Raw genomic sequence first — 12776 nt, 5'->3', positions numbered from 1 at the left:
CAGCAGGCCAGTCTCTCCAGCATGCCCTGGGCCGTCCTCGGGGTCTCCTCCCGGTGGGACATGCCCGGAACACCTCACCAGGGAGGTGTTCAGGAGGCATCCGAATCAGATGCCCAAGCCACCTCATCTGGCTCCTCTCGATGTGGAGGACACTTTCAATTTCGCACAAATAAATTCAATTAATCCAGTTAATCCAAAACAGATTACAATTCCTGGATTGATTTCTATTTTTTAATCTGCAAGTGGCCACATACTGAGTTAATCTGAACCCAAAATGTTCCTGGTATTAATATTCAATCCAAATGACTAGATGGATTGTTTATTAATATTATATAATGCTGTGACATAACAGTGAGGCAATCCACTGTGCTTTATACAAAGAAGATTGAAGTATTAAGGATACAATGCCGCAATTTCGGCAACACCGTTCTTTTGAACAAAACAAGAGTGGGAATGGAGACCAAAAGTGCATTTCACGAAGTGTCCTTGAATGCCTCGTGGCGCGTTCAGCGACCACTCGTTGCGTCGGGCCCGGCCCCTGGGTGGGGATTGGCGTGATTGATGGTCACATCGAGAGGCGCGTACGTTCGCTCGCTCCCCCCGCCGCTATCTCCGAGCATTTGTCACTCGGTCCTGCCGTCTCTTCCCCACGCGAACACGCAGCCGTGCATTTTAATCGGTCACCCGCTCGTCGTCCGACGTATCGATGAGGACGAAGTGAAATCTTCGAAGGAATTTCTTTTTTTTTTTCTTTCTTTTTTCCGTGGATTGTGGAAAAGTTTCCAGCGACAGCAGCTGGAGTCCGCGGCTGGGCAAGAAGCCGCTGAGAGAGGCGCACTTGATTCCGGAGCTCTCGCAATATGTAAGCTGTGAAAGAAGTCTTTTTCAAATCTTTATTATTAACATTCCAACGGTGTGAGCACTGCGATAAGTCAGCGCTGAATCACTTCCCGCAGGGGATGGTATGCGTGTGTGTGTGTGTGTGTGTGTGTGTGTGTATTGCGTTGCGCGGCAGCGCGAAGAGAACGTCCACTCGATACATTGTAAACAGTTTTTTTAAATGCAACTTTCATGTCAACAAATATCTTATTTTCGTTTTGCGAACACTGGAGAGAATGTTGGAATATTTCAAGTTGTGCTTTCACGGCGGATTTTTTTTTTTTTTGCCATGCTTGATTGCACTCATAAAGTGAATGTGTGAACAATAATGGTGACGGTGGCAGAGGAGAATATCGAGAAGATCAATATTAAAAACGAATATAACCACAGAGAAATACTTTTTTTTAAAGCCTGACAAACACACACACACACACACACACACACATATAAATAAGTACAAGTATATTTTATCTGATGTTCATTTCGTAAACGTAGCTGAGAGAGAGAGAGGGAGGGCTGCGCTGCTGTGGGAGTGCTCACAGCCAAATTTAATCTCAGCCAATTAAAGCATCTCATCACATTCCCTGTAAATGTGGAGCACATACCTGCACTGTGAAGTCGGCACTCGGATCCGGTCGCGTACAGAAGCCACATAAAACAGCTTTTATTTTCTCCTTCTCGTTGTCAGGAGGTGAAGACGTCTCACCAAAGCGACGCGCCATCTTCCCTCAACGCCTCCCTCCAGCACCAGTTTGCCCTTGCGTCTGACCCCCGCATGGCGTCCAGTCTGACGTGCGCCGGCGCGCTGTGGGCGCTGCTGTCCCTGCTGTGCGCCGCCGCGTCCTGCGTGGGCTTCTTCATGCCCTACTGGCTCCTAGGCATGCAGATGGACAAGCCGGTGTCTTTCGGGACTTTCCGTCGCTGTTCGTACCCCGTGCGCGATGAGGAGCGGCAGGCCACCGTCATGCTGGAGCAGTGCGGCCGTTACGCCTCCTTCCACGGCATCCCCAGCCTGGAGTGGCGCATCTGCACGCTGGTGACGGGCGTGGGTTGCGGCCTCCTCCTCTTGGTGGCGCTAACCGCTCTAATGGGCTGCTGCATCTCCGAGCTCATCTCGCGTACGATTGGTCGCGTGGCCGGCGGCATTCAGTTTGTCGGAGGTAAGTGTGTAGGGGTTTTTTTTTAGTGAACGTGTTTGTTTCAGAGTTTTAAAAAAAAAAATTGCAATGATCTTATTTTCTAAAATTGTTGAGTCCTCTTGTGCACTATTTGCGCCATGAATGACGTGTCGACGCACCAATGCGCTGAGTTTCGCTCGCATGGTGCGCCTCAATAGCAGCTGACTTGTTTTTTTTTTCGCCGCTACGTGCATGTGCCGCAGACGTGCCGGCCTGGCGCTCGTTCAAAAATGTTGTTTTGACTTCCAAGTGGTGCGCAGAAGCGTCATGTGGGAAAGCGAGACCACGGCGTGCCTTCGGAGGCCTCGTTTGAGCTCTCCTGCCATGAAAGCATCCCTTTTTTTTGCCAGTTTGATGATCGCCCGCCCGCTCCCGCGTTCGCTTTTGTTGACGTCTGTCGGGCGTCTTCGTGCGCGCGTGTGCCAGCGGGGCTCCCCGAGGGCCGGACTTCAGCCAGGGGCTTTGTGGCCTACTTTAAGATGCCGCAGTCCTCTCATTAACCGGGCGACGCTGGCATACTTGCGGCGGGCCAGCGCCGCTATTTGCAATCCCGGTCACGCTGCTCGGCTTGGAAAAGTGACAGCCGGGCAGGTTGCGGGCGGATTTGACGGAGCCTGCGGATGGGGATGAGGATAAGGACCACCGTTTAAAAAAAAAAAAAAAAAAGACTTGCTTGCATCACCCGAGCGCAACATCAAATCACACTCTTGACTCGGTAACATGAAATACCAAAAGGAGTAGGTGACACGATTGCGTTGATTGACATGCGGACTGACCAATGAAAAGCGCTCACGAAGAAGAAAATGGCGGACGAGGCGCCGGTCAGACAAGGGTTGAACTCCTTTTTAATTTTGTTGGTTTTAATTCAGTTTTAGAAGCAGGTTTGTTAGTTTTGATGAGTTTTTAGAGAATGCTTCATTTTTGTTGACAACGGTAGCATAATACGGACCACGCAAGCGCGTGAATGATATTAATTGACAAGAGACAAAAAACAGTGCTGCAATTGCAGTTCGTTTGATAGACGTACGATGTTTCAGTCAATTTTATTCATTCATTCATCTTCCGAGCCGCTTGATCCTCACTAGGGTCGCGGGGGGTGCTGGAGCCCATCCCAGCTGTCTTCGGGCAGTAGGCGGGGGACACCCTGAATCGGTTGCCAGCCAATCGCAGGGCACACAGAGATGAACAACCATTCGCGCTCACACCCACAACTAGGGACAATTTAGAGCGTCCAATCAGCCTGCCACGCATGTTTTTGGAATGTGGGAGGAAACCGGAGCACCCGGAGAAAACCCACGCAGGCCCGGGGAGAACATGCAAACTCCACACAGGGAGGCCGGAGCTGGAATCAAACCCGGTACCTATGCACTGTGAAGCCCACGTGCTAACCACTGGACTACCGGGCCGCCATCAGTCAATTTTAATTATTATTTTTTGTAAACTTAAACGAAAATGTTTTTTCAACTCTAATAACCTTGCTGTAGATGAGAAAAGTACATGAAATGGAACCTCGCTTTCATGTTAGGAAAAGCTCGTTTCAAGATCAAAACTTGCTATTTTCAGTGAGCGGATTAAAAAAAAAAAGAGCAATTTGCCGCTCTTTTTTTTGTGTGTGCAAATTTTCCTAAATCCAGTCACGCTCAATGGCCGAATGGTTCCAGTACAAAAGTATGAGTTGGGTGGGGGAATGTGGGAGCGGGGCGATGGCGGCGAGTGCGCTCAGATCTTTGAAAAGCAGATGTCTCACGAGGGCTAATTGGAAGTGACACAATCGGGAAGCTTGGCATTGTGCTGGCGCAGACGCGGAGGATGCCGGGAAAGCCGACGATTGGAACGCTCTGTGCGATGAGAACGGCTGTGGGAGAGTTTGCGTGGGTGGCGTTGAAGAAAAGATCATTCCAAATTTTTTGGGGGGGGATCCGATCTCATTAATACAATGAGAGCTATTGTTGCCAATGTTGTTGTTTGGCGCCGCGGCTCCTTTTCTTTTCACTCTTGATGCAGAGGCCAAAATGTACCATTGAGCGTGTTCCGCCTCGCCGATCAAAACTCCAATGACAGACTTAAAAAAGATTCCTGACATGGATTAGGTTGTTAGGGATTTGGATCCACTGCCCGCCCCCTCCCTCGTAGTTCTCCCCATCCAGCCTGGCCTCATTTTGGGGGGGAAACGCAGAGCCCCCCCCCCCCCCCCCGTGGCTTCTTTAATTGCGTCCTGTTTGTGTTTCTACTCTCTATTTGCTTCTTATGACTAAACTTGAGTGCAGTGTCAGGAAGTGCTAGGAGGAAAGGTGGAAAAAATGCTTGCACTGCTCAAATGTGACCAGCAGGGGCGCTGCTGCTCATATGGCGATGATTGACCAGTAAGAACTCATTTATGTAATCAACCAATCGCTGGACTGTTTCTAGTGATTGACACGAAGACAGGCCGTCGGTGACGTAACCAAACAATTACCACCGCTGCGTGGATGGACTCAATGAAGCAAATTAGGAAGACGCTAACTCCTAAATCGGAGGGGATGGCTTTAATTGAGGCTTTAGGAAACAGATGGCGCTTGAGGATTTTTGCGGAGGCACCCGTCGGCGCTGGGTTTTAGCAAAGATGAACGGGACATAAAACAGAAAAGTGTGCTATGGGAGGGTTTTTAAAGGGCTGCTTGAGTCACGAGATGGCTGCAAGCCAATCAGCTGCTTTTTAAAAGAGAGTTCGAAGCTAACTTGGAAAAATAGTGGAGGAGGGCCAGCGTCGCTGCGGTCCACCTTGAAATCGGTTTTGTGGCGGCAGAAGTACTCACATTCTATATTCCCTATTTTGACAACGTCTGAGGAGGAAAAAGCGTAGATAGAGCGGTTACAAAAAGTCTACACACCCCTCTTCAAAGGCCCGGTTTTTGTGCCCTCACGCTCACCAAAGAGGTTGAAAACATCACAAATACAAACTACAGATATCGACTTGCAATTGCTGGGAACAAAAGTCAAGTTGTGAGAAAATAAATATTTATTTATTTAAATAAATGTTTATTATTTATTTATTTAAATAAATTCATTCATTCATTCATCTTCCAAGCCGCTCGATCCTCACTAGGGTCGCGGGGGGTGCTGGAGCCTATCCCAACTGTCTCCGGGCAGTAGGCGGGGGACACCCTGAATCGGTTGCCAGCCAATCGCAGGGCACACAGAGACGAACAACCCCCCTGCCCCCATTCACACTCACACCTAGGGAGAATTTAGAGTGTTCAATCAGCCTGCCACGCATGTTTTTGGAATGTGGGAGGAAACCGGAGCACCCGGAGAAAACCCACGCAGACCCGGGGAGAACATGCAAACTCCACACAGGGAGGCCGGAGCTGGAATCGAACCCGGTACCTCTGCACTGTGAAGCCGACGTGCTAACCACTGGACTATATTTATTTATTTTCTCACAACAAAATACAAATAAATATTCAGTTACCTTCAAAGTATTTGTAGTTTTTGCATTTTCCGACCACTAGTTTTCAGGCCTCCATTAAAAAAAAAAAAAAAAAAAAAGGGGGAAAAAAGTGTTGTGTTGTGTCAAGGCGGCTTGCAACAGGGGTGCATTTTACACAGCCGCAGCGTCCTTGAAGCCCAAATGACAAAATCCTATGACAGGATGCAGACAGGAAGTTGTGTGACATACACCTCCCGCAGCCATGTGAAAAAAAAAAAAAAAAAAGACTTTGAAGCACATATTTATGTATGCGCCGTAAATTTTGGGTTGCAACTCTAATTTTGTCTCTCTGGGGAAAATTGAGAGCCCCCAAGGAGGATTTATTATAGATGAGAGTCATTTAATGTGTATTAAATTACATGTGACCGCCGGGTTGTGACGGTTCCCGCATGAAATACGAGCAGCGGACGTGATGTCGCGCGCGCGTGCGACATTCTGTCACACAGGAGACGCTAATGTGGTCTTATTTTGTGGGTTTGCAGCCCTCATTGGTTACGTTTCCAATTTTGGGGGCAAGTTTTGCATTCCAATGAGCATCGGATGTCAATGAGGGCATCGATATGGCATCAGGATTCGTGCTGACACGCTGTCACGTCACAGATGGAACGCCTACTTTGTGCCTTGCGCGCTCTCATCGCCTAAGGCTCGTAGGAACTCAATTTGACCTTCTTGTACTCAACCGACGACGTATTTTGCGCTCAATTTGTTGCTCGCCAGCACAGAGTTTGAACCCCCGCCAAGGTTAGAATGTCATCAGCGGGTTTTAATGGAGATCCAAAGCGACTGGAAGAGTCACAGAAAGGCATCAGGAACGGACATGCTTGGAAATGTTTCAGAATCAAACGCCCGTTGTGAATTTTGTCCTTCAACTCTTTGTTAGAGGATGGCACGGTGTGCGCCGGAAATGTTGAACAGTTGGACATTCAAACGTCGAGAGAAGGTCAAATGAAGTTCGCCTGGAAAGCCTGGAGCCCATTTTAGTCCGACACTGATGATTTTCATCAAGCCCAACGTCACCAACGTTTACGCGGCTAGCACCATCGCGTTAGCATGGCAGCACCGATCACGTTGACACACATTCATAGCGCGACGTTAGCATTTTGAGCTAACCGCAGCATTATTTTATGGCTAGCACTTTGGAGCGCTTGACGACTACCTCACCCTCGATTTGACCACAGAATATTCAGCATTTATTTCACCCTAATTAACCGCACACCGCAGTCGACGACACATTCAATAGTGCAACGCCCGGAGTTAGTGTTAGGACCTTTGTCTGCGCTGCGCTGTGATCCCGCCTCCTCCGGGTGCGGCCATCAGTCTCCGTGATAGACGAGTAAATACACTCTGAGGTGCCGTGTTCTTATATCGACAAACACTTGTATCATTCGTATTCCTCCTCACCGCTGATGGTGATGATGATGGAGCGCTTGGCCTCATCGTCCATGCACGCGTGAGAGGAAAAAAAAAAAAAGCGATGAGACAGCGGTAGAGCCCAGAGCCAAAGAGAGAGCCAGAGCACCCGTCCCGAGCTTTTTTGGCAACATTTCCTCACTCACTTCACTCAGGGTTATAAAGTGGACGCCGCTTCCGTTTCGAGATGGATGATGGCCCCGGCGGGCCCTGCGCAGTCCTGTTCTAGTCTGTACTGCAGTGGCTCTCAAACTGGTCCCTGATCTCCCACGGGGGTCTCTGAGCTGGATCGTGCAGGTCTGATAAAAGGAACTTCCTACGGGGGTACATGTCGTAGTTCTGTTTATTTGCCGTTCGGGATAACAGAGGATCCTAATCAAATTTTCTCCCCTGTCAGAAAAAAAGTTAATTTTTTTCTTTTCAGAGCAGTTTTACAAATCAAAGACTTCATTTGAGGAGCAATTTTCTAAATTTGTGGAGTTTTTTGGCAGGTCAATCCCAGGAACCCTATAAGATAAAATATCCTTTATTTGTCCCACACTGCGTAAATGTACAACAAAATTTATAACAAGACAATGATCTTTTTTTTTCTATAATAAACAATTTTTTGATTGTATTCTGTATCGCAGAAAATGTCTTTTCTCTAGAAGCAAAGCTATATCGATTTTTTAAAAAAGTTGAGCTCTCCTCCCTGTAAAATGGACTCAATCATTTAACCACAAAACGCACTAGCTGCTAACTAAGCTAACTTAGCAATTAGCTTGGCTTCTCCGTCTTTTCTTGTCATCCGTTTATAAGAATGGTAATTACCGTAATAAATATCGGTAGTTATTATTATTCCTGATTTCAGAGTGACTCCGCCACGAGTTTCACCCCGGCAGTAACCAGACCAAGTTTGTTGCTAGCTAGCGGGTGCAGCATCAATCGCGCCCAAGGGCTCGAGCTCTTGCTCCACTTTTCACGCGTGTATGTGAGCTCAGTGACTTTCACGGCATCCTGTCCTTCTTTGAGCTTCCACAGCGTGATTCCCGATGGCCTTCCCCCCCCCCCCACCCCACCCCCACTTTGTCTTCACATTGAGGCGCTGTCCAGTCACCCAGAGAGGACTCGGATGCAGACAGAGCGAGGGGTGGGGGGGGAGCAGGGCGGAAAGCTTGCCATCAACGGGGATTTACTCGTGTCAAACAGGAAGTCTGAGGGAACCAAAGAGTTGACAGAAGTGTTATTTCAAGCGGGTCCTCTTTTAAGTCTGTCTGGAGCGACTGATGCCCAACGTGGAAACAAAACGGACAGACTCATGAACGTCTGAGGACGCCGTCAAAGCGCAAATACTAGCCCGACCCACAACTTATGAGTCCATCCAATTTTTTTTCTCACAAAATAAAATTCATTGGAGGGCGGCCCGGTAGTCCAGTGGTTAGCACGTCGGCTTCACAGTGCAGAGGTACCGGGTTCGATTCCAGCTCCGGCCTCCCTGTGTGGAGTTTGCATGTTCTCCCCGGGCCTGCGTGGGTTTTCTCCGGGTGCTCCGGTTTCCTCCCACATTCCAAAAATATGCATGGCAGGCTGATTGAACACTCTGAATTGTCCCTAGGTGTCAGTGTGAGTGTGGATGATTGTTTGTCTCTGTGTGCCCTGTGATTGGCTGGCAACCGATTCAGGGTGTCCCCCGCCTACTGCCCGGAGACAGCTGGGATAGGCTCCAGCACCCCCCGCAACCCTAGTGAGGATCAAGCGGTACGGAAGATGAATGAATGAATGAATGAAATTCATTGGTGGTTTTTTTTCTTTCTTCTTCTGACGAGGCAAGCAAACCGAACATAATTCACACATTACTTAGGATTCGTTGTGGCCTCGAGCCATACGTCAAGCGATTTGTAGCCTTGCGCTCGGTTTAACGATGATAAATGAGACGGTTTGTGTTTGCGAGGTATGACGGCTAATTCGAAACACGCGCGTTAGTCGAAGATGGCGATCCCCAATCGGTGAGTCGCCGACAACTAGTCAATAGTGATGATGATGACAATTATTAGTAATTCAAGAGTCATTCAAGCTGGGGGCAGCGATAAATGAGCCTTCAGACTCCCGACAAGGCAGCTTTATTCCTCTCGCGCATTTCATACACCGGGCAACTCAATGTGCTTCACACAGGCAAAGACGCAACACCTCAAAGCATTTACAAACGGAACCATAGGCAAAAGAAAAAATAAATGTTGAGCAAGTTAGCTTCGGCCATCCGTCCGGCTAGATACCGGCTTCCGGGCTCGTTTGGGCCAGCGGTGTCAAATTTGTTTTCATTCCACGCCGGATCGTAGTTATGGTTGCCTGCGTGGGGCCGCTTATACGAGCCAAACTACATAAATATATCCTGGTGGTTCACTACATCATTCGGTTGTAAAAAAATCGCGCTTCACTTCACATTGCGTACATCAGTGGTCACCAACATGGTGCCCGCGGGCACCAGGTAGCCCGTGAAGACCACTTGAGTAGCCCGCCAGTGCCTGGACATTGTGATTTGCTAGTAGAAATTATGATTTAAAAATGCAAACATTGGCAGTACTGTGAGACATTTCGAAACACGATCAAAGTCTGACAATTTAAATCATCAAGTATTAAAAATAACACATCCTCATATTATTGAAGGTATTTTGGACAAATATGTTATTTCAGACGTGTATCAATTTGGTAGCCCTTCACACAATCGGTACACATGAAGTTGCTCTCACCCTCAAAAATGTTGGTGACACCTGGCGTACATGAAGGGAATAAAATACAAAACACGGCGCTACAGTTTTGCGTAAACAGAACCCGAATTAATACTTCATTTGGAACGAATTATCAACAGGATCGGTGTGAGGAAATGGAATTATTAGTCTGTGTACTTGTTGGGGAAATGAAGCAGACAAGCGCAACCGTTGGAATGATATGAGTTATTGTGCTATAAAAACACTAATAATGGCATTTGTTATTGCTTTAGCTTCATCTAAAGAGCCCGGGAGAGGCTCTTTAAATGCCAGAGGTAATTTCATGCCGAATTTTTTTTTTTTTTTTTTTAAAGGCGTGTTATTCACATCGTTGTGGTGCCACTGAAAATGAGTTTACAAATGAGATGTTGTGGCAACCGTAGGTGGCCACTCATGTTATCTGTGCTGCGGTGCGCTAGCTTACGGACACGTGACTGGACCGCGAGGCGCTAACACTTTTAGCTAGCGCTATCTGTTCTCCGCAGAACCCGTAAGAATGGCCTGATCGTATTCCTGTGCGGAAACTTGCCGTTCCGCATTTGACCGTTAGCATTTTTTTATTGCTCGTTTTGAACACCCAATTTCGTGAGCAAGATAAACCAAATCTGCTGCGTGGAGAGCCTTGAATCTGACGGTTAGCACGTTACCGCAGCCTATTCCCTTCCGACTTGATGTAAACTTCCCTTTTCAGATTGAATAACGGCGGGCATCAAGTTGCGACAGGCGTTTTCCTTCATGAGGAATACCGCGCGGGGCGCTTGACAACATCTACATTTTTCATCTTTCATATTCATGTAATATTCATGCGGTAATATTTCATTCTGGAGGCCCACCGCGCTCGGTTGTTTATTGCTTCTTTGCTAAGAGACCAAAAGTGTACAAAAAACTGCTCAAGCGGTGTTGGGTGAAATTGTTTCCAACTTGAAAGTAGCCCGCTAACTTGGATTGCGCCATAATCTATATCTTAGTAAGAAGAGGGATGAGAAGGAGTCATTGAGGAAAAACAGAAAAGTCGTTGTCGGATGGAATTTGGCCGTATGGGCCGTCTCAAAGAAGATTTGACAGTTGATTCCGAGCGAAGCAAGGATCGCCCGAAGGAGGTCCAGATACGGAGTAATCATTGCCCCTTTTTTTTACAGTCTCGGAGGGGTGACAGTTAATTATACCCCTGGTATTCCCGGCCAGGGGTGGAATGTGAGGGTCGGTGCTGCTTTTGTGCTCGGGTCAAATAGCGGGCCGGCGAAATGGAAGACGGGCTCAGCGGGGTTCTGCAAATATCCCGTTTAACCCCAAACACGGTCGGATTCATTTTAGCGTGGATTTTTTATTTTATTTTTTTTTGACTGTCAATTACGGTTTGATGAAATGGCTCCCGTTGGGAGTATTAAGTGGGAAAATGATGCTCGGTGACTGTGGTGATGCTTAGACAAATCCAAGCTCAAGACGAAAGCTCAGGCTTTTAATTTAACAGTCATCCCCAATTTCAATTCAATAGAGAATTCCGAAGCGTTAAGGGGGTCCGTTTTGGTGGCCTCAGTATTGCATCCCTGCTTTTTGCAGATGATGTGGTGCTGTTGGCTCCTTCAAACAGGGCTCTCCAACTCTCACTGGAGCGTTTCGCAGCCGAGTGTGAAGCGGTTGGGATGAAAATCAGCACCTCCAAATCTGAAACCATGGTCCTCAGTCGGAAAAGGGTGGAGTGCCCCCTCCGGGTCAGGGGGGAGATCTTGCCCCAAGTGGAGGAGTTTAAGTATCTTGGGGTCTTGTTCACGAGTGAGGGCAGGAGGGAGCGAGAGATCGACAGGCGGATCGGTGCAGCGTCTGCTGCGATGCGGACGTTGTATCGGTCTGTCGTGGTAAAGAAGGAGCTGAGCCAAAGGGCGAAGCTCTCAATTTACCGGTCGATCTACGTCCCAACCCTCACCTATGGTCACGAGCGATGGGTCGTGACCGAAAGAACGAGATCCCGGATACAAGCGGCCGAAATGAGTTTTCTCCGCAGGGTGTCCGGGCTCTCCCTTAGAGATAAGGTGAGGAAGCTCGGTCATCCGGGAGGGGCTCCGAGTCGAGCCCCTTCTCCTCCACATCGAGAGGAGCCAGATGAGGTTGCTTGGGCATCTGATTCGGATGCCTCCTGAACGCCTCCCTGGTGAGGTGTTCCGGGCATGTCCCACCGGGAGGAGACCCCGAGGAAGACCCAGGACATGCTGGAGAGACTATGTCACCCAGCTGGCCTGGGAACGCCTCGGGATCCCCCGGGGAGAGCTGGACGAAGTAGCTAGGGAGAGGGAAGTCTGGGCTTCCCTGCTAAAGCTGTTGCCCCCGCGACTCGGCCCCGGATAAGCGGTAGAAGATGGATGGATGGATGGATAGAGAATTCCATTTTACTGCCTGAGGTGCGACGTTTAGCCGTACACCGGTGGAGTTTCTGGCATACGTCAGGAGTATACTAATTCAGCCTCAAGGTTCAGAGTCTGCCGATGGCTCAGCTCATGATCGTTTGTTTGGACTATTAACTGGATTTTCACATGTGCCCGTCGGTGGCGCGCCCGAGAGGAATTCAGAGTCTGCCGCAGCGCATGCTGAGAGGCCAACGACTCACTCACAGTAGCTCGCCCGTCTTGAGGAATGCTGGGAATTCGGGGTCGAGATATTGGACGGGGCCCCCCACCCCCTTCCCTTGCACCCACATTTCCCGCGCGCTGGGATTGCAATGAGCTCTCTTGCACCGATTTCTATTTCACAGCGGTGCCAGGTTGCTTTTTTTTTTGTTACCTTGAACAACATCTCCGACGTCTATATTTAGCTCAAAAGCGTTGTTTAGAGAGCCTTACGAGTTCATCCCGAGGAGTGACGCCGGCATCTCCGACTCGTTATTTGAAGCTGCATCAAAGACACCCCGGCGCTGTAATAAGTGCAACGTGAATCCTGTCATTAGCGCTCAGTGACAACCTTTGTCATTGTGCCGCACGGCGTTTATTTCTTAGGCGAGGAAAAGAGTGACAGGCTGAGCGAGTCGAAGGTATTTTTATTTTTTTTGGTGAGAAGGAGCTCTCTGGCGCGGGATCCCGGCTTTTTGCGTATTCCTTTCCAGCT

At 48.6% G+C, this 12776-nt stretch overlaps 1 protein-coding gene and 1 long non-coding RNA gene across 2 annotated transcripts in view; one reads left to right on the top strand and one right to left on the bottom strand.

Annotated features, from left to right (window-relative positions):
* Positions 1-32: 32 nt before the first annotated feature.
* The window catches only part of LOC127609025 (uncharacterized), a 262601-nt gene continuing 249857 nt past the window's right edge, over positions 33-12776 (bottom strand). Inside the window, exon 3 of the long non-coding RNA XR_007964446.1 lies at positions 33-73. This is a non-coding gene — a long non-coding RNA (uncharacterized LOC127609025). The remainder of the gene's footprint in view (positions 74-12776) is intronic.
* LOC127609007 (LHFPL tetraspan subfamily member 6 protein) overlaps positions 460-12776 on the top strand; it is a 39015-nt gene continuing 26698 nt past the window's right edge. Inside the window, exons 1-2 of the mRNA XM_052078630.1 lie at positions 460-862; positions 1568-2039. Of these exons, the coding sequence (XP_051934590.1) occupies positions 1655-2039 (385 nt within the window). The 5' untranslated portion in view covers positions 460-862; positions 1568-1654. The remainder of the gene's footprint in view (positions 863-1567; positions 2040-12776) is intronic.

Source organism: Hippocampus zosterae, chromosome 10 (assembly GCF_025434085.1).
Source record: "Hippocampus zosterae strain Florida chromosome 10, ASM2543408v3, whole genome shotgun sequence".
NCBI classification, from domain to species: domain Eukaryota; kingdom Metazoa; phylum Chordata; class Actinopteri; order Syngnathiformes; family Syngnathidae; genus Hippocampus; species Hippocampus zosterae.
The sequence above is the reverse complement of the archived record's forward strand: the minus strand, read 5'-3'. Positions and strand labels throughout refer to the sequence as shown.